This window comes from Squalius cephalus (assembly GCF_949319135.1).
Source record: "Squalius cephalus genome assembly, chromosome: 2".
Classification (NCBI taxonomy): domain Eukaryota; kingdom Metazoa; phylum Chordata; class Actinopteri; order Cypriniformes; family Leuciscidae; genus Squalius; species Squalius cephalus.
The window spans coordinates 19,304,964-19,332,960 of NC_137123.1; the positions used below are offsets into that span (position 1 = coordinate 19,304,964).

Here is a 27,997-nt window from a genome sequence, read left to right on the forward strand (position 1 = left end):
AGCTAAAACGGCTTGCCATATATCTGAAAATGTATTTCTGATATCAATATTATTTCAGATATCTAAAATGCCTTTCTTACTAGTAACAATCACATTCATGATATCGGAAATTAACATTGTCACTAGTGAACGTTGAATTATTGATAACAAAAATTTTAGCAATTCAATTGTCGATATCAAGAGTAGACATTTCAACTAGTGACAAATTAATTCTTGATATCAAAAATAAAGGTTTTTACTAGTAAGAATTGTATTTCTGATATGTGAAATTGGAATTTCAACAAGTAAGAAATCAATTCTTGATATCAACAATGGATCTTGAATGGCAGCCTATGGTGACATTTCACTAGTGAAAATACAATTAGCCTACAGATATTAAGAATTATAGTTTTTACTAGTTGAAATGTAATTGTTGATATCAAGAATTAGCATTTTAACTAGTGAAAATTTAATTGTGGATATAAAGAATTAGCATTGTTACTAGTGGAAATGTAATTTCTGATATCAAAAATTGCCATTGTTATAGTAGAAATCTAGTTCCTGATATCAATAACTATAATTTTAACTAGTAAAAATTGAATTGTTGACATCAAGAATTAGTATCCTGGAAATGAATAAAAGTTAAAATGGCTTGCCATAGGTAGGCTACCACCGCAGTAACAGTTTTTGTACTCTTTTTATTTTTTATTTTTAGACCTTCATTTGCAGTCATATGCAGTTTAAAGGGTCTAAAGAGAGATCTGAATTTTCTTGCAAGAATGTTGTTGCTAAAGGTCTTCTAGATGGATGACAAATTATGCAGATTGTTCCTTAATTTCTTCCTATATAGGCCTATGTTTACCACATAAACCGTGTGTGTCTCTATCAGTGATATATCAGAGGTAGCATTTATATAATACCTCTTTAATCCTGTTAGAAATGCAATTTTTTATTTTTTTGCCAGAATGTAACCAGACTCTTCTCCAATGACCATTTAAAATTGAGTAAAACATATTACAACTAAATACATATTTTATGTCACAGACCACAGAATAATAAATGGCAAAATACTATTACTGCTAATAATAATAAGCACTGTACACTATAAAATAACAAAAATGAAAGGGTTTCAGCAAACTTCATTGAATATATAATGAATAATTGTAATTGTAATTTATTCAGAAACAGATGACATTTATGTTGGCAATTATGCAGAATTTCCATGCAGAATATTAGATTAAGTTTACGACGTAACCGACCTTGTAGGTTGTTCTTGTCTTGTTCTTATATATATATATAACCTTTATTTAAACAGGAAAAGTTTTAGTATTTAGTATCTTATTAGTATTGACACATATAATATATTTAATGGACTTATTATGAATAATTAGTTGGGCCAAATATTGAGACAACTAAAATTCCGACCACACATAAAATAAAATAAAATGCCATTTAGAGTGAACTATCTGGTTGACACGAACGTGGTCAGGTGACGTGACGTAACGTCACGTGGGTCAGTGAGGATCAGCTGATTGGCATCACTTCCTCATTGGAATTCGCGATGTTTTGACGGAGTCCTTCTGCAAATCACACTGCTGGATCATCCTTCATGTAAATAAATACCGTCACATTAAAGGTATTTCATTCTTCTAACCTGTACGATTCGGCAGATGTTATTTTTCTTTAGATTCGTGGAGGAACTGGGTTTCCAGACACATTAATAGGAGACGTTGGGAAATCATGGATCATGATGACAGCTTTAATCTGCGGAACAATATTAATACATGGCAGTATATTAATGAATAAGAGTAAGAGTTAGGGCTGTAGAAGTAATTAAAACTGGGGGAAACGCATACATTTGTCCCAGAGATAAACTTCCTCTTTTTAAAGATCCATGTTTTCGGTGTTTTAAAGGCACAATCCACTTACAGAAGTATTGTGATACTTTCATGATGGGAATTTCATATCACAATATAGAATAATAATTAGAGATGCAACGATATAGAAATGTAGCCGATACAGATGGATATTGTAAATCTATATTTCTCTGCCTGTTGTATAAAATTGTTCACACTGAAGCTCCAATCTTTAATATTTCATCCATAAGTAACGCCACTAGGGAAACATGATATATCAGCACCATATCTGTTACTGACTTACAATTGACTTGTTTCTATATAAGATTTCTAAAGGAAAATTTTGTCTTTTTTTAAATATAAATTTATTATATCAGCCCGGTTTATTAGTCATCGCCATTACTTTAAAATAATTATTTGTGCATCACTAAAAAGCACATCTCAAAACAGTTTAGTGTCTATTTTAGCCACAGAAAATATTGTAATATATATATATATTTAAAATATAAAAATATTTTAAATAAGCCCTGATAGTATCCGCTTCCTATTATAACCAATTTAGGCAGATACATATAATAATACAGTTTTAAGAAATGCTATTATTGGCCTGTACTGATATTGTTACTGAAATATTGTGCGTTATATAATGAAAAGTACAATAATTTTACTGTTTATAACTGTGTAGGCTATGTGACAAATAAAAAATCTTGAATCTTTTATAATATCTTATTCATATATATTCAGATGGTATTACCATGATGCTGAGTTCCTCAAGAAAACAAAAAACTATGGCATTACTTTGGTTTTATGGTTAATGAGGGCTGTCAAATGTATTAATCTGGTGTGATGCATCTTTCAGCTCTGGGCATTTGGCTTCGGTCACATTCTCTTCATGAATTCCTCGGACAGTGAAGAGGACTCTTACAACGAGAGGTCCGCTCTGGTCCAGTCCGAAAGCCCAACCCTCCCCTCGTACAACCAAGATCATGATATGTCTCTGCCAGAGGAAACAGACACTAAACGAGTAAGTGTAGGCTTTTATTACAGTGGACATGCTAGCTCAAAGAACTAAACTTGAAGTGTGCCAAAATTGACAAAGATTTTAATTTGCATCAAATTTCAGTCATGATGACTCTCTGAATAGTTTTAACGTGTTATTGAATATGCCAATGTTAATGTATTTGGTCTTGGTGGACCAGACCTTCTGCTGCTTCTGCTACTGCCGGTGTCCTGTGCCAGTTATTTTCATTTGTAATAATATCGTCACATTTTTCCGTGTCGGTGTCCGTGTTGGTCTTTGTAAATGATGACAATTTTCATTTTTGGGGGAACTATCACTTTAATGTTAATAAAACAACAAAAACCAAGAGAAAATCACTCACTGCTCTGAGAACTTTAATAAGTATCAATGTATAATTTATACACTGAAGTCTATGTAGTGTTTTATTTTCATATATTTGTTCATTTTCTTTCTTTCTTGAATGCTTCTGGTAAATACACCTACTGTAGCTGAAAAAATATTTAATTTGTATATTTGTGTATATGTAATGTGTATCTTTGTTCTTATCTTTTAATAACAAGGAAAATAATGACACATTGGCTTAAATGTCTGCCATTCTTTTTATTTAATATTTTGTTACCTTATAAGGCTTTGTTTTTAAAATTAGTTTGGCTGTAATTCTCAGTCACTTGCAAAATAGTAAAACCAACATGCAAAAAAATCGTGATATGATATTTTTGCCATATCGCCCACCCCTACTTGCAGGTTGCATGTAAAAGGACCGATCAACCTGCGCCCTCTTGAGTTTCATGACTGAACTAGATATTTGCATGATTATGCTCATAGTTATTGTCTACAAAATGTGTATATCTGCATCAAAAAAATCCCATTTTTTCTCATCCGCACCTTTAATTTTCCGCAGCGGCGTCCGGTCAGCTCAGGCTTGGACGAGCCAGTGCCAGTGGCAGTGGAGAGAGAGAGAGTGGCCACACCTGATGGAGAGGAAGAGGAGCTGACCCTTAAATACGGCGCTAAGCATGTCATCATGCTCTTCATCCCCGTCACGCTCTGCATGGTGGTCGTCGTGGCAACAATCAAGTCCGTCAGTTTCTACACGGAGAAGAGCGGACAGCGGCTGTATGAGTTTTGTTACTTTAAAGTTCAGCAAAAAATGAAAATACTGTCTATTCACCCTCATGTTCTAGACCTGTATGCTGTTATTTGTCCATGGAACTGGATGTCTTCTCTTTTTAAAAAAAATCTTAATTTTTTAAAGTTTTTTTTTTTTTTTTATATTTAAAATAGAGAAAAAATTAAACACGAAGGAAAATAAGTGTTTTTTTTTATTTAAAAAAATTATTTTTATTCAAAAATAGATTTCAACATGAATATTTGCTCTTTTTTAATATTTTACAAATATATAAAAAAAATATTTTTTTTGAAATATTTAAATTATATTATAATATCAGCCATTTAGTGGTTATATGCGAGCATTAAATTGGCGAGCATTAAAAAGCATGCAAAACTTAACGATTTAGTGACCTTAGTGATCTTAGCCACTGAAAAAATATCTGCATCCAATATTAACACATCCATTAATACGTATAAAAGTAATTTGAAAGAAATGCTATTATTGGCTTATACCGATATTTTACTGATATTTTGTTCATTATAAAATGAAAAGTTTAAATTATTTTATTGTCTTTTATTAATGCTTTCTTTTTGTATTAAATATATATTATAATATATAATATTCATGTTCTTATCACATTGTAACTGATGTCTTACAGCAGGATGCGTCACAAAAAAAGTAACAGATTTAAGGATGAATGAAGGACAGATTTTTCATTTTTGAATTAATCCTTTAAAATGACGCAGAATTTTATGAAGGAAAGTCGTGTTTTGCAGCATCTACACTCCGTTCGAAGAGGATCCGAACTCTGTTGGTCAGAGGCTCCTGAACTCGTTCCTCAACATGATCGTCATGATCAGTGTCATTGTCTTCATGACGATAATACTGGTGGTGCTTTACAAGTATCGCTGCTATAAAGTGAGATCCTCTTTATTACTAAAGCACTATAACACGATGAAGTTCCATGCTTTTGATTGTGACTTCATGAGACTGTAGCACTAACAATCATTGCTGTATCTTCGGAGAGGTGTTTATTTTCTCTGTGTGTGCAGTTTATTCAAGGCTGGCTGATTCTGTCTTCACTGATGTTGCTCTTCTGGTTCAGCTTCATGTATCTGGGGTGAGATTCTGCTGAGATTTGCTTTCTTATCATATTGCTACTGTATGTAACCCATCTCATACAGCAGGATGTGTCAATGTTTGGCAATATAGCTGAACAAAATTATATCTCTATATTTTTAGCCTTTCGATAAGGCTGCATGATTAATCACGGTCACGTTTTTTGCTTCTTTCGATAAATAAAGCATTAGCCGCTGAAATTTGATTGGCTGCTGGCCATGATTTTTGAAGTATCCGAGTCATTCACGCCATATTTTAATTACAGTGAATAAAGCTCTGTATGCTTTCGAATTGCTCTTGCTGTACTTTGATGTCATACGCTGATCGGTCTGTGTTCAAGTCGAACAGACCTTAAATCTGTAGTGGTCAGGTGGTACAAGTCGTATGTCTCAGATAGTTATGAGTTTACACATTGTAATTACAAGCACATGAAGGCTTTTTACAGTTCAGAATCGTTACGGTAATTACGACATGCTGTGAATGCACTGGTATTAGAAGATATGTTAGGACGCCCACCAAAGAAGATGCATACCAATTTTCAACGACACTGATCAAACGGTTGCGGCTTTATAATGGATTTTTAGTTGTAGCGCCCCCTATTGGTGGATTTTAACGAAACTTGGTGTGCATCCTCAGAAAGTCCTGTTATATTTGTGTGTAAAGTTTCGTTAAGTTTGGACATTGCATTAAGCAGATATAGGTCAACTTGTAAAAATGGAGGTTGCCTGACCAATTAATTACCTTGTAACTTTACAATGCTTGGTCGAATCAAACTTCTATTGATAACTTTGCTTAACTTTAATAAACCTTTTGCTAGCACTGTCCCTAGCCTATTTTGGAGCAGATCGGACCAACAGCTTAGGAGAAGTTAAAAAAAAGTAGGTTTTTAGGAAAATTCAAAATGGCGGATATTTTGTAGGGCTTGACTCGATCCTGGGGGAATTTTGTTTCTAGCCCTTTGGGTTCCAAAGTTGTGATCCAAAATGCAAATTGCCGTATTATAGCGCCACCTAGTGTTAGATGGGCATGTGTCTGTGCTACTGAGTAGCGGTGCACGATTGGGACCATCCTGGCAATTTTGGGGTCTTTACGTTTTACGGTCTCTGAGACGCCCAATCACTTTTAGGGCTGAAAAATAAGGAAGAAGAAGAAAATCAATAGTTTGGTTTGAGTTGATTTAAATGTGTAATACTTTCGCCAAACCATTTGCTTTTCAGAGAGGTGTTCAAAACATATAACGTCGCCATGGACTACCCAACGTTAGTGATGATCATCTGGAATTTTGGCGTTGTGGGAATGATCTGCATCCACTGGAAAGGGCCGTTACGGCTCCAGCAGGCGTACCTCATCGTCATCAGCGCCCTCATGGCTCTCATCTTCATCAAATACCTGCCCGAATGGTCGGCATGGGTCATTCTGGGAGCCATCTCCGTATATGGTGCGTTTGCCTGAAGATTGATTGACAGTCCTCGAACCATCGTTTGTTCTCTTCTCCGTCTCTTTCTACACTGTGATATAGTATTATTTCTTTAAAGGGATAGTTCACCCATGCCATTTCGTTCCTAACCAGTATTACGTACGTTCTTCTGTGGAGAAAGAATATTTTGAAGAATGTGGATAATTTTGGTTCCCATTGACTTCCATTGTATCTTGTCCATCCAATGGAAGTCAATGGGAACTGAAACCGTGTGTCTATCAACATTCTTCAAACAAAATACATATTTTTATGGTCTGCATGAGAAAGAAATGCATACAGGTTTGGAATGACATGAGGGTGCATAAATGATGACAGAATTTCCATTTTTGGGTGGACTATTCCTTTAAGTTAAAATTTCAGTTCTTAAAGGTACAGAGCAGAATTTCTGTAATAAACAAAACGCCGTTTTCCAAAGCCAGGTCTTTTTTTTTGCAACAGTGACTCAAAAATCGCAAACTTGACTTTTAATCACTGAAAATGCTCATATCTGTGTGATTGGCGCACATGATAGTATCAGTAATGGCGTGTGTTTGTTTTTCCAGACCTGATAGCGGTGCTGTGTCCGAAAGGCCCGTTGAGGATGCTGGTTGAGACCGCTCAAGAAAGAAACGAGCCAATTTTCCCTGCGCTCATCTATTCATGTATGTCCTATAGAAATGATCCCAGCTTTGAGATGGGATTGACTGAAATTTAAGCCAGTTTCTATTTCCACGTGTGTGCTCAATTTAAGTCCTGCCAAGATGAGTCATGCACTAATAAAAGCTTCTCTTTCTCAGCTGCCATGGTTTGGATGGTTGGAATGGCTGATGTTAGTAATCCAGATTCAGGTGATTTAGTTCTTTACAAGCACTTTACTAGTATTTTAGTACGTTTTAAAAGGCTTTGTGTCGAAAGTAGAGTATAATACCTTGGAACCTAGATAATGGCTAATAAGCGGTTGTTGTCTTCCCAGCTAATGAAAGGCAGCGTGGCGAGGGCGGAGCCAGGGCACAGGAAGGGGTGGAGTCAGAGGATGATGTGGTTCAGGGAGGGAGCCGGAGGTATTCGGCAGAAGAGGACCTTGAGGAAGACCGTAAGTGGTGTCATACAGATCATATTCTTGGTTACAAAACATGTAAATAGGGCTCATATGTACTGATTTTCTAATGACAGTGAGGTGACCTAGTTAGAAAAGGCCCTAGGGAAACTTTACAAACAGGTTTAACGATTATTCTTTCTAATGCCTGTTGGTTGACTTTGACACAGGAGGGATAAAGCTGGGTCTCGGAGACTTCATCTTCTACAGTGTCCTGGTGGGAAAGGCGGCGGCCACCGGAGGAGACTGGAACACCACACTGGCCTGTTTCGTGGCCATTCTCATCGTGAGTATTTCAACTAGACTGTGAGCTTCACAACTAACGTTCACTACTGTTCTAAAGTTTGGGATCGATACGATTTCTTAAATGTTTTTTAAATGTTTTTTAAGTCTCAAGACTTAAAATGTTTTTAAGTCTTTTAAGTTTTTTTAAGTCTCAAGTCTTGCCTGCCTTAAGTCTCAACTGCCTTGGTTTGATAAAAATATTTCAAAATATAATATAATTTATATATATAATTAGGGCTGTCAAACGATTAATCGTGATTAATCGCATCCAAAATAAAAGTTTGTGTTACATAATATATGTGTGTGGATGGAGTATAATTATTTTCTATATATAAATACACACACATGCATGTATATATTTAAGAAAAATGTGTTATTTATATATAAAATATTTATATATAATATAAATTATATATAATATAAATATATATACACAGTATATACATGCAAATATTTCTTAAATATATACATGCATGTGTGTGTATTTATATATAGAAAATAATTATACACCGTACACACACATGTATTATGTAAAAACAAACTTTTATTTTGGATGTGATTAATCGCGATTAATCGTTTGACAGCCCTAATATATATATATATATATATATATATATATATATATATATATATATATATATATATATACACACACACACACACACACACACACACACACACACACACACACACACACACACACACACACACACGCATTATATATTTACAAACTTTTATGTTAGATGCGATTAATCACGATTAATCACAGCACTGATTATATTATGATTTTTTCTAATATTTATAATTTAATGAGTACTTAAAGTATTGATAAAAAAGAGTAATCTAATTAAATATTGACTGTCATACACATTATTTGTGTGTGCTGTGTATTGAGTGCATGTTGTTAGCTGTACAACGTGTTCCCATCAAACATTTGGAGTGTCTGCCTGTGTTGAATGTTCCATACCAGTGAATGATGCCTTAGTAGGGCACTAGATCTAGTGATTTAGACGGACCACTAGGTTTAACAGTTTAATTTGGGTGAATCTGGAGCAGTCAGATAACTTGAGAAAGTTGCTGTGGTTGTTTTGTAGGGACTGTGCCTGACGCTCCTCCTGCTGGCCATCTTCAAGAAGGCTCTGCCGGCTCTTCCCATCTCCATCACCTTCGGCCTGGTCTTCTACTTCTCCACGGACAATCTGGTTCGCCCCTTCATGGACAGCCTGGCAGCCCACCAGTACTACATCTGACAGAAACCCGCTGACACGTGAAGGACTTTATGAGAACGTGATAAGCGCCCTTCAGTCATTATGTTTCGACGGGATTCAACTGTTTTTAGTTCTTATAATTCTGAGCTGGTTTCTGATATTTCGGAGACGCTCTCGGTGAGTGAGTGAACGTGTGAAATGCATCAAAACAAGCCAACCGATATCAGTTTTGAGTTGTCATGCATCTTTGCATTGGCATTTAGTTTTTTTATTGAGCAGCTACACATTAGCTCTTTGGAATTTACAGTAGTTTTACTAATTTTTTTGTACTTACTGACAAGATAAATGACTTAGGGGTGTGACCAGCATCCAGGCAGGTGTCTTTTTCATCGTATATTATAAAGAGAAGAACCAATTGCAGCTAGATTCAGCCCTAAGACAGAAGCCTGTATATGTGGCCCACGTGCAGCTGATGTTCTGTCAGCAGTGGTTACAGCATAATAAACTAATAGAGAATTTTTCCTGCAATACTTTCATTTTTAGAACCACTAACGTTATGGCAGGTAAAAAGTTGCAAAACTTAGATTTATCATGATCTCGACAAGTAGGATGTGATCCTGGATCAGCATGTTTGTTGGTCGTAGATAGGGCTAGGTGATATATACAGTATATATAATATTTACAATAATTTTGGTGGTGATATAAACTTAAACAACATTGTGATGTTTTATAATGTGCTCCTTATTTGTCAATTACATTTGACTGTTGCATTTTGGTTGCAGTACAGTGTTCTGGAAAACACCTAAAATTAAACAGAATAGATAACATTTTTGGGTCGCTAAAAATGATCGGTACCAAACTGCAGTTTTGAGAAGTTACATTTGAATTCACAAAGACAAATGTTTTATACAACCAAAATAAAACGTTTAAGAAGGTTCTCTTTAAGGAGCCAAAAAACATCAATAGAACTTTTTACTATAAAAACAAAACCAGACCAAATTGCACCGTTTGTGTATATATATATATATATATATATATATATATATATATATATATATATCATAAATGGCAACACTTTACAATAAGGTCCCATTAGTTGACATTAATACATTAAATAACATTAACAATGAGCCATAAATTTGTTACAGTATTTATTAATCTTTGTTAACGTTGAATAAAAACTGCTCATTGTTAGTTCAGGTCATTTAAATAATATCAACAGATACAACTTTTAATATTAATAATGTATTAGTAAAGTATTTTTATTAGCTAGTTCATGCTAAATAATGTTAACAAATGGAACTTTATTGTAAAGTGTTACCGAAATAAATAAATGTCAATATATAAACGGAATAATGTCAATAATCTCATATTATAAAATGTATGATTTATGTGATATTATTTCATAAGTTGCATCACCCAGCCCTAGTCCTGAAACAACATAGCAGAATCATGATCATAATGAAACTTTTTGTTATATAGATGAAACGCACATTTGTTGGCATCAGTTTACGAATCTGATCAAGTCTTTGGTTTACATTAATCTAGAAACTCTTGCAGACAATGTCACAGGCATTGAAAGAAGTACACTGAAAAAACGTGAGCCTCGTCGCTCCGTTTATATCGAGGTTTTCTTCTAGACTCATATCAGGTATACCAGCTCATAGAAGTTGTTGGTGCCTTGATTTGTCGTTTTTCTGTGCCGTCGAAGTTGTGCATGCGAACTAGTGCACTGAAGCTGAGGCACAGAAAGCAGAAACTGAATTATTTTACTCTAGTTTATCGAGTTTCAGGTCAATTTTTCCCAGCATTTTCAGTTTAACATCATACTCAATGTAATCTATTATCACTTAATATTAGTCTGAAACTAATTGAAAACATGTTGGTTGTATATTGTGCTGAGAGTCATTTGCTGTAAAATGATCCCCTCTCAGTTTAATACATCTGAATTCATTTTTTATCTGTTAACTGAATGAAACAAACTATGTTTCATATACTGCTTGATGAAAGAGCTTTAATGGCCATGGTGATTTCAGCTGCTGAGAAACAGATCTGCTGTGAGTGCTTTAGGATTTGTTTTTTTTTTTTGCATATGCTGAGAGTGTCTAATCTTTATATAGGAGAAGGAAATTATATTTACTACTGATTCAAATTTGAATTGTTTTTGTATGTTCACAGTTAAATGAAATTGTTTCCCTCACTAGTTTCTGTCTGTTACTGTCATGCACAGTGCTTGGTGTCGTGTAATAAAATATCAAGCAAATCAAAGGGGAGTGAAGCCGAGCTGCATTTTTGTATATGACAAGCCACATGTCTAACACAGTTTGTATGCAAATGTAAAATTTAGTGTTTTTTAAGCAACTTGTCTATTCTCAAACAGAGAAAAACCACACCATTGAAACGTACATCACTGCTTGAGCATTTTATTAGCTTAAAAAACTACAGTAACATCGGGAAACAATCTGAAGAGCGTGACACCATTACATTTAAATCCACAACACAAAAAAAAAAAATAATTGAACAAAAAATGAAATCCTAAGTCTTCCGCAGCACGCTGTGCCTTTAATTCCGTTCCTCAAACTGGGACTTGTTCTTCAGTAAGAATGCCGCTAAAAACTCGATGGGATTTGGAGGCCTGAAGGAAGATGGACAGTGAGATTAGATACATGTTCTTAATTTATGCAAGTAAGGAAATTTAATAGCGATTATATATATTATATTGCGATTCTTGAATATTCATGTAGCATTCATATTTCATTATATATTCAGTCACAGGGTACGAGGGCTAAATTTAAAAATATCAAACACTGATGGCAGACACTCCTTTGTTATTTTCCATATATAAGGGCTGTCAAACGATTAATCGCGATTAATCGCATCCAAAATAAAAGTTTGTGTTTACATAATATATGTCTGTGTACGGAGTATAATTATTTTCTATGTATAAATACACACACATGCATATATATATATTTAAGAAAAATGTGTTATTTATATATAAAATATTTATATATAATATAAATTAAATATAATATAAATATATATACCCAGTATATACATGCAAATATTTCTTAAATATATACATGCATGTGTGTGTATTTATATATAGAAAATAATTATACTCCATACACACACATATATTATGTAAACACAAACTTTTATTTTGGATGCGATTAATCGCGATTAATCGTTTGACAGCCCTAATATATATATATAGTTTTTTTTTTGTAGGGCCTTTCAAATAACGGGGGACCTCAAGATGACTTAAAATTAGGAATGTACTGATATATATTGGCCAATAATCGGTATCGGCGGATAAAAACAATTATTTTCACTATCGGCTGATTGTACCTTGTCAATCAAAAGTCAACAAAACTTGTCAAACTGCAAGTCATACTTGAATTTAGGGCTTTCAAAGTTACAGTAACACATTGACAGTTGAAAATAGTGACGTTAACGCAGGCTCTATTTGACCCTGTGAATCACCCGTAGTTTTTTCCCACACCAATCATTATTTGTAGCGCCTCCCATTCAATAATCTCAAGGAGCTTTGTGCTCTGTTACTTCAGATAAGAAACAAAGTCTCAGCTTTCAAATTCTGTCCATTTTATCACGAAATTCAAACAATAAATGGCATTTTGACGCTCTTAAATGTGACGTGACAGATCTGTAGAGCCTCAGATGAAGAGGCAGAGTCTTTTCTTCCACTTTAACACAAATTATAGCAAGAAGACAAAACATGCATGAACATCAGAAGATATGTTGAAAGATACAGCACAACTTATCAAACTGCATCATGTCTCATGTAATCACTCAATAAGTGTTTAAACCACGGAGAGACGTCAATAAAACTGCTTGAGAACAATTGTATTTACCTCAGGAAAGTTTTCCAATGTTCACAGTTCATTAGTTAGCTAAATAAAATAAAAAACCACTTGAGAGGATCTTATTTACTGTTAATTATATATGTCTGATGTAATAAATTTGTCATGAAGACAAGCGTTTCTGAAAACGACCTTATGTGCAACCGAGTTGTATACAAACAATTCAGTGTAATTATTATATCTGAAAATAAATACCAGTTTTTAATTACAGTAATGTACCAAATGAGAGGGTTCGCTGTATAGTAGTTTGCCGCATTATTTGGGAGAGACTTTTTTTCCCCTTAAGAAAATCAAACTATCGGCATCGGCAGATATCATTCTGAATAATCCGCTATCGGCGGTATCAGCGTAGAAATTTAGTATCGGTGCATATCTACTTAAAATGATTAAAAAAATATGACAAAACAAGCATTAAAATAAGCTAAAATAACTAAAACTCAAGATATTTCTTAGTATTTGGTGATTTTTATAGCAGATATACCTCTTTTAGTTAGGGGGGGGTGGTGGTTTGAAGTCAAAATGGTTAAGATACACTGGTTTAGGGCGATCATGATCCATACAATGATGTAAATTTTTTTACATTTGGAAAAATGGTGCATTGATACAGACCTTTCCTTGGCCAGAACCGACAAGCCCTGCAGGAGAATAGGAACCACCGTCTGATCCAGGTACGCTCGTGTAGGAAGCGTCTGCAGGGTCTGAGGGTCCACCTTCTGTTTGGTGACTTTCTCAGAGGTTGTTTTCTCATTCTCCACTATTCTCTAGAGGAACACACAGACGCCGAGCCGTTATACTACAATCATAGAACTAATGCTTTATTCACATTGCAACCAATTCGGAACTGTTTATCAAATAAGATTCTCAATGTAAATTCAACTTCCTCATATTTAAGTACAGATGTTGTACCTGGATGTTTTCAGTGAGCCCATATTCTGCATGAGGATTTTCTGGGACCTAACATAAACAAGAAACATCTTGTGTTTTGCTTATTGTCTATTTTTATTCCTCTATCTTATTCCCTTTTAATTTATTGTGATTCTTTTAATCATTGTTCAGCACTTTTGTCAACCTCGGTTGTGTTTAAATGTGCTCTATGAATAAACATTGATTGATTGATTGATTGATTGATCAACTGATCAAGAAAAAGTGACAAAGTGCTTCACTCGGATGAAATGAAATTGTGAATGAAATTGTGCAGTGATACTCACAGCAGTGTGTCCCTCCATGCTCTGCTCAGCATCAGTGTGTTCTGTTAGAATCAAAATTAAATGACAATAGTTTGTTAATAACAAGTTTAAGAACTCACGCACAGTACTACATTATATACGAGTAGTGCATACGTTGATGTAAAGTCAAATACTGTAGTGAATGGCGGGATTCAATGAGCCGCTGCAGCACAACGCTACCAATCATAAACAATCAGCCGTTTGCCAAGAACTACAACTCTCCCTACAGTATGCTAACATTGACGATGTCTAGAAATATAATCACTGCAGAATTCCTGAGTGTAAAATAAACCACAAAGCTCTGGACAGCACTTACCGTCCGCCATAGTTTGTTGTTGGTTTCTACGCTGTTGGCGTTGCGCATGCGCAAAACACACGCTTGAATGACGCTAGAGTAGGTTCTAAAACGGGCGCGGCTTGTCGGCCAGACGTTGCCTCTGATTGGTCAGTTACGATTGGTTTAAATTATTTTAACTATTTTCTGTGTATTTAATTGTATACAGTGTTTCTCAGTTATTGATATTCACTCATATTATTGACGTGTAAAACATTTCCTAGAAGCTGCTGAAGTCAAACCTTAACGGTGTGGTCACGTGACATCTGTTACTGTTCCAGTCAGACGTTTGTTATTAGGATAATAAATATGGATACTTCTAGATATGGATACTTTCCGTTGTACAAATGTCTCCAAAATTATACAAAACTTACATAAAAAATAAAAAGATGTCAGAGTATAATAAAACAAAATAAAACAGAGAGGAAACGCTGCCTCACTTCATTCATAGCTTCATAAAATCATTATTTTTTTAGTAACTGCTTATGGTTATGTATATTTAAAAAAAAAAAAAGTCTGGAGCCAGACCGTTTCATTTTATAATATTTCTATAACATTCATCGCCCAACGTCAGCGACGCGATGTGGTTCACGTCATTAGCGCGAGACCATATTCGCCAAACACACACAACACAACATTGACTTCCGCGATCGATGCTGGCCAAAACAAACCGGAGAACCGACATCGCAGGGAAATAAAACTCTTCGTTGTCAAACACCCGGCCCATTATGGTATGGAGAGCCCGAATAGGGTGAATGAATTCTGGGGACAGAGCGAGACAACGAGGATCAGCGCGTGCGGGAGGACGCACCCGCGCACAGGTGTCTGACGGAACCGGCCGGAGTTCGTTACTGGACCGGCTGCGCTCCTTCATCCGAACCCTCGCCCGGCTCCCGCTGTCCCTGCTCCGGGCTCTGCTCCTGCTTCTCCTGTGCCTGTTCCGGCAGACCCGGCGAACCATGGCGGCCAAAGATCGCGGCTCCGACGCATGCGACGAGACCGGAGAACGGATACGAAACTACCACAAACAAGCGTTTGAGTTCATTTCTTTGGCTCTGCAGATCGACGAGGATGACAAAGGTATCTGTTTTTTATTACTGTTCTGTAAATATGGTGTGCATATAAAAAATATACTGTCCCCTTACAAATTAGCCTACCTAAGTAGTTTGTACATGTACCCTGGGATATAGAATCACGAATACTTTACAGTTATTATTAATTATTATGAGTAATGATGTTGATTATTATTATTATATAGTGAAATAAGTGTGTACCCTGTGATATAGAATTATGAATGCTTTACAGTTATTATTATTATTATGAGTAATGATGATGATGATAAGGCTATTATTATCATTATTATATAAGGTTTGTATCTTTTAGTTGTATTCATTTTATCTTTATGCACAGTGTTTTCAACTTTGTTTTGGTGTTCCTGGTTCTCATTTGCTATTGTAGTAAGTTATGTAACCTATAAACATTGATTTTTTTATAGCACTGTGCAATGCTGCATTGTATGGGGTTTTTTGGGGGCGATGTTCTTTAGAGACCCAACAAAAGTCACTATTTATCTGTAGACCCGATATTATGAAACTGAAAATCAATTAAGTAGAAAATGTGTATACTATACCATGGACATTATATACCAAGCACAGTAATCACTGTGATACCATGGTATTACCATCTCTGATACCATCACTTTACCATGGTCTCGCCACGGGACTTTTTGTAAGGCTGCCTTATGTTTTGTACTACATTCCAGCACTGTAAAGTAGTTCTGGTGTTGGTTTTACTTTCACTTCGTCTGTTCAGAAGGATCCTGCACTTGGTTTGAAGTGTTGAAGTGTTTCGACTCTTGACTGAGATGACCTAGATTGACATAGATCAGATGTTGGACGCCAGCCATGATAACCGCGGTCCCAAAGCTGTGTTTGCGGTCAGTAGAGCGGTTCAGAACAGTGTTGTCAAGCCCAGATCTGCTTGATCCCTGAGGTCAGTAGAGTTGAGAGGCCTGATTCAGGTTGACATGGATTGTCCTCATCGGCAGTCGAGTGGAAAACGAGGCCCCATGTACTGTGAGGAACCCGATCACTGGCTCAGCTTTGCAAGGCTGTCCTTATATTTTGATATCATTGCATCTGCTTATCATGTCTTTTCTTTGGCCCTGTTTACACCTGGTATTAAGATGCGTTTTGGTCGATAGGATCACAAGTGGACGCCGCCCACTGACCTGATGTGTGAACATTATGGGAAACGCGCTAGCCAGACGGGATTTAACCCAGAGTTAAAATGTTCTTAAACGATAGTTTAAACCTACTTTTAACCAGGGTTTTTTACACTCGTCGTTTTTAAAGTGGATTTGAACCATGCAATGTTGTTCAGAAACAGTCAACCAATCATAAACTGCCTAAGTAAAATATTGCAAAACATTGATCTTAAAGTTCTTTATACGAAAATAATTATTTATGGTCAGAAATCGATACACTACCATTCAAAAAGTTTGGGGTCACTAAGATTTTTTTTTAAGAAATTATACTTTTATTCAACAAGGATGCATTAAATTGATCAAAGAAGACAGTTAAAATACTTATAATCAAAAAAGTTTCCACATTAAGCAGCATCAAATCTTCATATTAGATTGATTTCTGAAGGATCATGTGACACTGAAGACTGGAGTAATGATGCTGAAAATTCAGCTTTGATCACAGGAATAAATTACATTTTAAAATATATTCAAATAGAAAACACTTATTTTAAATTGTATTAATATTTCACAATATTACTGTTTGTATTGTATTTTTGATCAAATAAGAGATATCTACCAACCCCAAACTTTTGAACAGTACTTAAAATATATATTTTTTTAATTCATAGAATAATATATATAATGTATACATATATTTTCATGTGATTTATTGTGACCTGGATTTGTTCCATTCGTCATATCTCAGGACATTATGTCGTCTGTCGCTCTGTGGCCTCATTGTGCGCCAGCGGCATCAGTGAAAACAAAGAACTCTGTTCAATAGATTCATCAGCTGTTTCTCAATCCCATCATGCCCAGGGGCATAATAGTTGGGCCGTCACGCATGACTGTTAGCACGTACTGTTTTATTATGAGAGCATATTTCCAACTAAAGCATTGACAACAAAATATCTGTGATGTAAATTGTATCTGAAAGTTTGACGGTGGTGCTTTGAAACCCAGGCGTGTTGGTTAAGAGTTGCAGCATTAGTAGTGTGTGTGTGTATCATCCCTACAGGATAGAGAATGATCTGTGATCTGTCTGACCTGTTGTAGGTGATAAAGACAAGGCGGTGCAGTGGTACAGGAAAGGCATCACTGAACTGGAGAAGGGCATCTGTATCCAGGTCACTGGAACTGGTGAGATTATTCAGTCATATTGATTTCCGTTAGTGTGTAAACAAACTATGTGATGATGTGTTTAATTACATTAGCTTTCACGACAGATTGTGTTTGTGTGATTTTGTGTGTGTGTGTGTGTGTTGGCACTGTTTAACCCTATATTCTTTAATGTACACTGTCGTTCAAAAGTTTGGGGTCAGTAAGAAGTCTCTTCTCACCAAAGCTGGATTTATTTGATCAAAAATACAGTAAAAACAGTAATATTGTGAAATATTATTACAATTTAAAATAATGGTTTTGGATTTGATGCTGTAATTGTTTATATTTTAAAATGTAATTTATTCCTGTGATGCAAAGCTGAATTTTCAGCATCATTACTCCAGTCTTCAGAGTCACATGATCCTTCAGAAATCACTCTGATATGATGATTTGATGCTCAAGAAACATTTCTGATTATTATCAGTGTTGAAAACATTGAAAACAAAAGCAGTTTTTGCTGCTTCATATTTTTTTGTGGAAACCATGATGCATTTTTTTCAGGATTCGTTGATTGATAGAAATAACAGCATTTAACTGAAAATCTTTTTACATTATAAATGTTTTTACTGTCGGTTTTGATCAATTTAATGCATCCTTGCTGAATAAAAGTATACATTTAAGTACCGGTATACATAAAAAAAAAAAAAAAAAAATGAAATTGTCATCATTTATTTACCATCATGCTTTTCCAGACTCATGTCACTTTCTTTTCTTCCTTTGTACACAAATGTGATTTTTTTTTTTTTTTTGGAAAAATATTCAGGTCTTTTTTTTATGAATAAATTGCTATCAAAGTCTAAAATGAGTTTTTGTCAGAGTATCATAGAATTGGCCAATATGTATGGAAGCTTGTTTCCGCCACAGAATAAAACATTTTAAAAGATAATTGCGACTTTTTATCTCACAATTGCGAGTTTACATCTCGCAATTCTGACTTTATTTCTCAGAATTGCGTGTTATAAAGTCAGAATTGCGTGAAATAAAGTTGCAATTGTGTGTTATAAAGTCAGAATTGTGAGATATAAAGTCAGAATTGCGTGAAAAAGTCGCAATTGCGTGTTATAAAATAAGAATTATGAGATATAAAATCAGAATTGTGTGAAATAAAGTCGCAATTGCGTGAAATTTATATATATTTATATTTACTTTATATCTCACAATTCTGAGTTTATAACACGCAATTGCGACTTTATTTCACGCAATTCTGACTTTATATCTCACAATTCTTATTTTATAACACGCAATTGCGACTTTTTCACGCAATTCTGACTTTATATCTCGCAATTCTGACTTTATAACACGCAATTCTGAGAAATAAAGTCAGAATTGCGAGATGTAAACTCGCAATTGTGAGATAAAAAGTCGGAATTATCTTTTAAAATGTTTTATTCTGTGGCGGAAACAAGGTTCCATACATATGACTTGTGCAGTGTTTCTAATGGTGACATTTTATTTAAGAGTTTCAGTGATTTAACCGCTTAAATGTCTTTATTTCGCTTACATTTCGATCCGTTCGTCACACAAAGCTCTAAACTAGGGCCACTTTTATGGTGCTTTTATGTTTCTTATCTTCTACTTTCATTATATTGAAAATAGATAAGAATATTCTTCTTGAATAAGGAAGAACAAAAAAAGTCAAACCGCTTTGGAACAACATGAGGGTGAGGAAATGATGACAGATTTGTCATGTTTGTGTGAACTATCGCTTTAAGCGTAGATGAAGAAGTTGTTGTAGGGCTTGATAGAAGGTCTTCATCTGGCTATTTCAGGAGAGAAGGCAAACAGAGCCAGAAAGCTTCAGGACAAAATGATCAGCAACCTCAACATGGCCACAGACCGGCTGGAGCTTCTGGGTAAGCGGATACAGTGACGAGACGAGGATGTGTGTGTGTTGATTCATCAACTCTAATAAGAGATGATGTCATGTGTTGTGCTTGTGCTCTATATCCTACACACGGGTGTGTTCACCTCACACTCTTCTGTGAAAGCCTGTGTGATTGTGCAATGATTCACGTCTGTTTTATGTTTGATCATATAAAGGTAAAGTTTTGGCACTCTGCACATTAAAGTGGGATAAGTGAGAAAGCATTTTAAAATGACACGCTTCACTTTTATTGCATGCACACACTGTTCTTATTCCTCCATAATCAGCATTTAACACTTTCTGTGTTTCTGTGAGAGGGTTCTTGTGTGAATCGGTTCAAGAAATGTATCCAGAACATGCCCAGATCACCTCAAAAACAGAAGGAAAAAAATCTAATTAAATTTTGCTCAAAGAGTATGAAGACTTATTTCATTTTATTTTATTGTTTGTGACATTTTTATGATAAAATGTAAATTACAAGCACATTTTCCACCAAAATTGTAATTTACTGCAAGGCAAATATGTATAAGGTCATTTAATTTATGTTATATATAACTTTTTATTTATAATATTGATGTTAACTAAACAGTATTTTTATTTTTTTATTGTACTATTGCAGTAATAACGTGAATAATTGGCATGTAATAATAAAAGGATAGGCTTCAACTTTGCAAAAATAAAATTTCTCTTCCTTTTTTGTATTTTGAGGTGAAATGTGACTTGGACATGTTTTTCACCCTCTTATAACTTCTGTTCTGCTTTATTATTTTTGTTTCCCTTTAAATGTCTTCCTCTCTGTCTGTTTCCTGCTCTGCAATCACAAAGGCAAACTGGTTTCAAAGTCTCCAGCAGAGGGCTTCTCTGATCACACCGGCCTTTCTTTCTCCAATGGGAACCTGCGTCCAGGTGTGTGTTTAGGGGATTCTGGGAGATCTGTGTGCTGCATAAGAAGGCGATTAGAGAGACTCTAGAGGGACATTTCTGTTTATGCACGGGCATGTGTTTGTAGTTGCAGGCGGTGGAGCAGTTTCCAAAAAGAAGGACACTCTCACAATCACAAGTCAATCCCATCTGCGACCCAAAAACCCTCCCAAATCTGCCCAGAATGCATCTGCCCTGCACCGCACGCCTTCGACCAGCGGCAGGACCGTCCCTCAGAACAACCAGAAGGTTCGTCTCACAGGGGTCAGACTTCAGACTGTCTGCACATTGTCACTTCTTCAGGCCATGTGCCACCTTAAAGGGATAGTTTGCCCAAAAATGTTATTAATTTAAAAATATAAAAAATATAAAAATAATAAATGATAAAATATATATATATATATATAAATTAATATAAAAATGTGCTGGTAATTAATTAACTCACCCTCAGGCCATCCGAGATGTAGGTGACTTTTTTTCTCCAGTTGAACAGTAAAGAAGTTTTTAGCTGAAAATGTGGTACTTTGTTTAATGCAAGTCAATGGCTGTCGTCACTTTGAGAGTCAAAAAACATACAAAATCAATACCCGTGGCTCCTGACGATACACTGAGGTATTATGAAGTGAAATGATTGGTCTGTGCAAGAAACTGAACATTATTTACAAAATTACCTGTAATCCACAGCCTGGGCAAAGGGTCCTGAGCACGTTCACAAAAGTCTACAGCACGAGCTTCCTGTCCTGTCGCATAATGATGTATGCGCAGGAGCTTAAACATTGAGAATCTGTGAAATGCATATATAGGTTGCTGCATCCAGGATAAGCACAAGTATGATTTTTATGAACAATACAACATGTGCGTCCTCCCTCTCGTAAACAAACACAGCATCAGCTCATGTGCTTGCCTTATATTAACAGTAAATTAACAGCAAATTTTCATTTTTGGGTGAACTAACCCTTTAAGATTCTGTCTAGTTTTGGAACAGAGCACATGTGGCTGAACTTTGTTGTGGTGTTTGTAGGGGCCCTCGGCAAAAGGAGGTGTCAGACATAACGTGAAAGCCAGCAGCGCTGCCACTGCGTCACCTCAGAGGAAAAGAGACATGAAGAACTTTAAAAATGTGGACAGCAAACTGGCCAACCTCATCCTCAACGACATAGTAGACAGGTAGCATTAGAACCATTCAGATCAAGCATGTAGAATATGGATCTGCAATCAGATATTGTTTGCATATGAATTGTTTAGGAAAAATTACATAGGCAAATATTGCTGTTCATGACAATGTTATTATATTGATGCATATAAATGATTAGATTCTTTGTGTTTTTTGTAATGGAAAGGATACTTTAAGTATATTGCATCTAAAAGTGATCCATTTTAACAATTTCAGAGCACATGAATAAATATTAAATATAATATATAAATCTAAGATATTTTATTAGATATAGTTTCCACAAAAATACTAAGCAGCTAAACCTTTTTAACATTGATAATATTAAATGTTTCTTGAGCACCAAATCAGCATTTCTGAAGGATTATGTGACAAATATCTAAAAAAGGGGTGATGTTTCCATTGAGGCTGATGGTGTGTGTGCTTGTGTTTGTTTCAGCGGGGCAACGGTGCAGTTTAATGACATAGCAGGGCAGGATTTGGCGAAGCAGGCGCTGCAGGAAATCGTTATCCTTCCCGCTCTTCGTCCAGAGGTCTGTCTGCACACCTGTACACATCTGTACCCTCCCCCCCCCCCCACACACACACCAAGTTTTCACTTCTCACAATGGGCCAGATTTACTAAACAGGGCAAATTAGCGTGAGAGTGCATTTCCAAAAAAGTTCTTCGCGAGATCTACTGACGACATGCAAATAAAAGAACATAGACGGAATCGGATCATTTCCATAATGACGTTAATAATGCTGCAAATACCAGTAAACTGACTAGCGCAAACCTTAGTAAATCACCTTACATGACAAAACTGGTTATAATAAACTATTGTTATATTTGTTACGTGTTTCTAATGACATTTCTGCTGATGTTCACAGCTGTTTACTGGTCTCAGGGCTCCTGCCAGAGGACTCCTGCTCTTCGGCCCCCCTGGCAATGGGAAGACCATGCTGGTAAAACACACAAAAAAGACTTCTTTTTAGATGAATGTATATTTATATACCATGAGAATAGAACTATATTGATCTTTCTATTTCCTCACAGGCGAAAGCTGTTGCGATGGAGTCTAATGCTACGTTTTTCAACATCAGCGCTGCCAGTCTCACCTCAAAATATGTGAGTGATCATGAGATGTTTCATAGAGACTGTCCACAGTTAGATTAATGACCTGTCATTGTTTATTTGGGGCCAAACACCAAAGGAATCTTCTTCTTCTGAAAATATTGTCCAAAATTTGGGTCTGTCTTTGTGGTTTATGCCGAATCTGATGATATCCCATTTGTCATTTTTCGTAACTTTGCTTGTCCAGCATTTTGAAATGTATGAAAAACAGGTTTTTTTGGTCACACTTTAGATTAGGGTCCAATTCTCACTATTAACTGACTTTTGCCTCAATAAACTCATAATTACTGCTTATTAATAGTAAGATAGTTGTTAATGTTTAGGTATTGGGTAGGATTAAGGGATGTAGAATATGGTCATGCTGAATAAGGCATTAATATGTGCTTTATAAGTACTAATAAACAGCCAATATCCTAGTAATATGCCTGCTAATAAGCAACTAGTTAATAGTGAGAATTGGAAAGTTTTACCGTTTTTACTATTCCTCCTCCAAATCTTTTCGTTCAGATTTTGGCTCAGATGATCTTTGGATCAAGCCGCTCAGAAATGACCAGAAAATTGTGATTTTTGCTATCATTTTTCAAGTTTGTTGTCCTGTGCTATTTCTGCTTAGCACGCTAATCATAAGCTATTCTTCCGAGTATGGCTTAAGGGTCATCAGGCAAACTAAGGTTACGTTGACAACTAAGTTAGCTTAGCATGTGAAATAATTAGCATGTAACTAATGCGATCTGCGCTACTTTTTTTCAATGTAAACACCTGCTAGACGGACGTCTTTAAACCGCGGCGCTCAAGTTAAAAGAGGTTCAACACATCTCTAGACTTTTTTGCGCTTTTTTTCATTCCACCGACAGCAAAAACTCGTTCTGTGTGAAGTCGTGTGTTATTCTGTCTTAAGAAACACTTGTTCATTCATGTTGTTGTGTGTGTGTTCAGGTGGGAGAGGGCGAGAAGCTGGTTCGAGCTTTGTTTGCGGTTGCTAGGGAACTGCAGCCGTCAATCATCTTCATCGGTAAGAGCCGTCAGTCAGACTCATTGGTGCCTCAGGACTTGTGTATTTGTGTAAACGTTTCATTAATGGTGATTTGGGTGCAGATGAGATTGACAGTCTTCTGTGCGAGAGGAGAGAGGGCGAGCATGACGCCAGCAGAAGACTCAAAACAGAGTTTCTCATCGAGTTTGATGGAGTAAGTGCGCGTACTTCATATGAAAGTGTTTTCCCGATCGCGGGTGATGACGCTCAAGGTGTGTGTGTGTGTGTTGTAGGTGCAGTCAGGAGGAGATGAGCGTGTGTTAGTAATGGGAGCCACTAACAGACCTCAGGAGCTTGACGAGGCTGTTCTTAGGTACCTTTGACCTGTCATCTGACACTTTCTTTCAAAGACTTCATCATTCTGCTTCCTCTAATGGACTCGTTTCTCCCACAGGCGGTTCGCTAAACGCATTTATGTGGCTTTACCTACAGAGGAGGTACTGTGTTCACACCAGGAATGGGCTAAAGACATTGCTTCTCTTTCACTTCACGAGTGTGAATTTGAATTCAGTTTCTCTGAGTGTGATACTGTCAAAGCATTTGTCATGGACATCAATATTTTAAAAAATATTGAAATAGTGAAAAACACTGAAATAGTGTTACAGTTTTAAGTAATGATTACTCGTCTTCAGTGTCACACGATCCTTCAGAAATCATTCTGATATCTGATTTGATTTGAAGTAATATTTTTACTGTCACTTTAAAAAGCAATCTTACTGATCCCGAACTTTTGAACAATAATAATTCAATTATAATTCAATGGGGAATAAAAATATAGGTGGAGTTTCTGACGTTGCTAATAAATATTTGATATATTAATCTTAAAATAGTTTGTGTATGACGACATATTTATGAGTAGTTCACACTGAATTAACTGTACAGTTTCAGTACATTCGATTAATGATAAATACAGGTGGTAATCAGCTGTGTGTGTGTGTGTGTGTGTGTTTCAGACTCGTTTGGAGCTGCTCAAGAACCTCCTCAGTAAACACAGAAACCCTTTGTCTCAGAAAGAGCTGAGTCAGTTAGCCAGGTAAAATACAGGTTCATGTTTATGTAATGATTATTAACAGCGTGTGTTTAAAAGGGCATTATGTTGTAATGTGTTTCCAGGATGACTGAGGGATACTCCGGCAGTGATCTGACCTCATTGGCTAAAGACGCTGCTCTCGGTCCGATACGAGGTACGATTGTGAGATGAAGATATTTTATTATGCATCAAGGCATTTTGCCTACTAGACAGTTTGGTTTAGAATTGGACTTTTTGTCAGATAATTATGTCCTGTTCATTTTTAACACAGAACTGAGGCCTGAACAAGTGAGGAACATATCACCCAATGAGGTAAAGAGTTTTCCACTTCTGAAGATTAAAGTGTGTGTGTGTGTAATATATATATATATATATATATATATTATATTATATTTGTTTTTTTTATGTCTATGAAGGTTTTATTCATTTTCATTTCAGTTTTAGTTTATTTTAGCTAGTTATTAGTTTCTATCACTATTGGTTATTTTAATCAAGTTAAACTAAATGAAAACGAGAAATGTTGCTTTGTCAACTAGCTGTTATAAAAACATTTTTGGGTATTTTAATTCAATTATTAACATTTATTACATGGCTGGGCTGAATTCCAATGTAGAATGCGGTCTGTTATTTCTTGATAACAGACCGCTGCGAAGTATAACAGACCGTTGCCATGAAAAACAGCGCGTTGCTATGGACGCGGAACGCGGACTATTTTCTTTGGCGGAAGCAATACAATCGTTTTTAAATCAATAAACTCCTTTTTAAATCAATAATTCGTGTCAATTTATTTATTTATTTTGTAGGTAGCCATGTAATAAGCGGGATAATGTATAGAGAGGCGGTCGTTATAGCGAATAACAACCCCTTCAGTCTGATTCAAGACCCCTCCGCTTCGCGTCGGGGTCCTGTTCAGCCTGTCGGGGTTGTTATTCGCTATAACGACCGCCTCTCTATACATTATCCCTTACTTATTTATTTATTTAATTCATTTTAATGGTTGTAGATTTAGCTAACTATAATAACCCTGATATTAATTCTCTTATTAAAGGGATAGTTCACCAAAAAAAAAAAATATTCTGTCACCATGTAAACTGCATATGATGTTTTTCTAAAATGAAAAAACTAAAACAAACCAATTTTACACAAAAGTCAGCTAGCTGAGTGTTCATGCTGATAACAAGACATTTGTATACAAAAATTGAAAGTATTAAGGCCCGTTCACACCAAAGACGATAACTATAAAGATAATGATAAAAGTCGTGTGAACGCTAATATAGCCTATAGTTATCGTTCTTGGTGTGAACGGGCCTTTAGAATAATTAAAAATAGATCCAAGATGAAAACTGAACGCCACTTGCTGAATTAAACATGTGACAATGCAACATTCTACACTTGATACATACTGTTATTTCATGTGCTACTTTTGACAACCTAAATCCCCATGCTATTTTTTGAACAGTATCTTTGAACAGTTTCTCCCTCGTGTTTTTCTCGTCCAGATGAGGGACATCCGGTTTTCGGACTTCGCGGATTCCCTGAAGAGGATAAAGCGGAGCGTCGGCCCTCAAACGCTGGATCAGTACGTGCGCTGGAACCGAGAGTACGGCGACACGACAGCTGTATGACACCAGCACGCACTTCAGAACTGGGAGGAAGGCAAACGTTTTTTTACTTGGAATAAAATTGTCTTTTCTATGACTTTTGCTTTTGCCTCTAACCTGGAGCTCAATTCCTGCCTGAGATCTCAGATGATGTGGACAGCAAAGCATGACAAAAGATGTTTCTACAAAATCAAGAAACTTGTTTTCCGAACAAGTTTGAATCTGTACCGTGATAAATGTGTTGATTGATGTGTTTTCCTTGAATGACGGTGTGATGTGATGAAGTCAATCAAACGTGCTGAAGGATAGAGGTGATGATCTTGTTATTAATCTTCAGATTTAAATGTACAGACACTAGGGGGCATCAATTGAGACTGTATGTCAATGTCTTCCCAAAGAACTGAAACCATGATACTGCTCCGTGTACAAATGTTTTCTGCCGCGTCTTTAATGTCACATTTTGAAATGTTTGCAGTGAGCCATTGAGCAACGATTTGATTCATTTGTAAATTGCATTACAGATTTATATAAAGATTGTACTTACTGAGTTTGTGTTTAATGATGCTTTATATTTATAAAAATGAAATGTACTTTAGATTATAATTTACTTTTTAGTTTATAATTCTATTATTAATTATGCAGTTATAGTCATTTGAGTAATTTTCTACACTCCAAAAATGTTAATCTCTGCCGTTAAGTGAACAGATCCTTTTATCAAAGGGACGTCTCCTGCTTCCATCCTCTGCAACTTCTGATATTCATCTTTTTCTGAGTGAGTCTTTTTAAAAACTGAATACAGGGTTTCTGAAGTCTTAATTCACGCTTACACAAATTAAGGCCTTAAAAAGATCTTAAATCAGACAAGAAAGTCTTGAATTCATAAAGTTATGGCATTAAATGTTGCATGCATTGCAAACAAATGATATTTATTACAAATATTGATTTGAAATATTTTTGATATGTTTGCCTGAGATCCAAATGTAAAATGAAGTCTAGAAAAATGTAATAAAATGAAGTGAGTTTATGCTTAAAACAAGAACATATGTCTGTGAGTTTGAATTAAGTTGATTTTTCTTGTTTTAAGCAAAACTCACTTTGTTCTGATCAATTTCACAGAAAACAAGACTTCATAATCTCTAATTCTATATCTCCAGTAAATTCATCTTGATTTAAAAAAAAAACTTTAGAAACTTGCACTGGAAAACAAGACAAAAATACTGAGAAAGAACACCACTTTTTTGCAGTCTGATCAGAAGATCAAGTAAAAGGTTATGGATATCTG

The 27,997-nt window shown here is 35.6% G+C and overlaps 3 protein-coding genes across 7 annotated transcripts; 2 read left to right on the forward strand and 1 right to left on the reverse strand.

The window, feature by feature from the left end:
• The first annotated feature begins 1,498 nt into the window (after positions 1 to 1,498).
• psen2 (presenilin 2) lies at positions 1,499 to 11,482 on the forward strand. Its single transcript, XM_079849285.1, has 11 exons — positions 1,499 to 1,615; positions 2,695 to 2,859; positions 3,758 to 3,972; positions 4,744 to 4,885; positions 5,020 to 5,087; positions 6,304 to 6,524; positions 7,106 to 7,204; positions 7,340 to 7,390; positions 7,516 to 7,635; positions 7,809 to 7,924; positions 9,018 to 11,482. Exons 2-11 carry the CDS (start codon positions 2,728 to 2,730, stop codon positions 9,171 to 9,173), a joined length of 1,320 nt encoding a protein of 439 aa, XP_079705411.1. The 5' UTR covers positions 1,499 to 1,615; positions 2,695 to 2,727; the 3' UTR covers positions 9,174 to 11,482.
• Positions 11,483 to 11,538: 56 nt separating this feature from the next.
• On the reverse strand, positions 11,539 to 14,619 carry dpy30 (dpy-30 histone methyltransferase complex regulatory subunit). 4 transcript variants are annotated; one of them, XM_079849339.1, is made up of 5 exons: positions 14,558 to 14,619; positions 14,224 to 14,264; positions 13,922 to 13,969; positions 13,625 to 13,776; positions 11,539 to 11,766 (listed from the first exon to the last, which is right to left on the reverse strand). In XM_079849339.1, exons 1-5 carry the CDS (start codon positions 14,565 to 14,567, stop codon positions 11,694 to 11,696), a joined length of 324 nt encoding a protein of 107 aa, XP_079705465.1. In that variant the 5' UTR covers positions 14,568 to 14,619; the 3' UTR covers positions 11,539 to 11,693. The 4 variants fall into 4 exon arrangements, with proteins under 4 accessions (XP_079705465.1, XP_079705463.1, XP_079705466.1 ...); XM_079849337.1 differs by lacking the exon at positions 14,558 to 14,619 and adding an exon at positions 14,356 to 14,484; XM_079849340.1 differs by lacking the exon at positions 13,922 to 13,969.
• Positions 14,620 to 15,150: 531 nt separating this feature from the next.
• Positions 15,151 to 27,744, forward strand: spast (spastin). 2 transcript variants are annotated; one of them, XM_079849243.1, is made up of 17 exons: positions 15,151 to 15,655; positions 17,877 to 17,960; positions 19,751 to 19,834; positions 20,671 to 20,751; positions 20,855 to 21,015; positions 21,788 to 21,933; positions 22,377 to 22,470; positions 22,808 to 22,882; positions 22,974 to 23,045; positions 23,988 to 24,063; positions 24,147 to 24,238; positions 24,318 to 24,397; positions 24,479 to 24,521; positions 25,038 to 25,117; positions 25,198 to 25,268; positions 25,386 to 25,426; positions 26,614 to 27,744. In XM_079849243.1, exons 1-17 carry the CDS (start codon positions 15,331 to 15,333, stop codon positions 26,737 to 26,739), a joined length of 1,731 nt encoding a protein of 576 aa, XP_079705369.1. In that variant the 5' UTR covers positions 15,151 to 15,330; the 3' UTR covers positions 26,740 to 27,744. The 2 variants fall into 2 exon arrangements, with proteins under 2 accessions (XP_079705369.1, XP_079705370.1); XM_079849244.1 differs by lacking the exon at positions 20,671 to 20,751 and having other exon boundaries at positions 15,159 to 15,655.
• Positions 27,745 to 27,997: the final 253 nt, after the last annotated feature.

Bases quoted from the DNA above. Each gene is read 5' to 3' on its own strand.
- spast (XM_079849243.1), top strand. From the start codon at position 15,331: ATGAATTCTGGGGACAGAGCGAGACAACGAGGATCAGCGCGTGCGGGA. The intron at 22,883-22,973 runs GTAAAACACACA...ATTTCCTCACAG, and splicing joins GCAATGGGAAGACCATGCTG to GCGAAAGCTGTTGCGATGGA. The intron at 24,064-24,146 runs GTAAGAGCCGTC...ATTTGGGTGCAG, and splicing joins GCCGTCAATCATCTTCATCG to ATGAGATTGACAGTCTTCTG.
- dpy30 (XM_079849337.1), bottom strand. From the start codon at position 14,428: ATGATTGGTAGCGTTGTGCTGCAGCGGCTCATTGAATCCCGCCATTCA. The intron at 14,265-14,355 runs GTATGCACTACT...TGATTCTAACAG, and splicing joins GTATTTGACTTTACATCAAC to AACACACTGATGCTGAGCAG. The intron at 13,777-13,921 runs GTACAACATCTG...GTGTTCCTCTAG, and splicing joins GGCTCACTGAAAACATCCAG to AGAATAGTGGAGAATGAGAA.
- psen2 (XM_079849285.1), top strand. From the start codon at position 2,728: ATGAATTCCTCGGACAGTGAAGAGGACTCTTACAACGAGAGGTCCGCT. The intron at 4,886-5,019 runs GTGAGATCCTCT...CTGTGTGTGCAG, and splicing joins ACAAGTATCGCTGCTATAAA to TTTATTCAAGGCTGGCTGAT. The intron at 7,636-7,808 runs GTAAGTGGTGTC...ACTTTGACACAG, and splicing joins AGAGGACCTTGAGGAAGACC to GAGGGATAAAGCTGGGTCTC.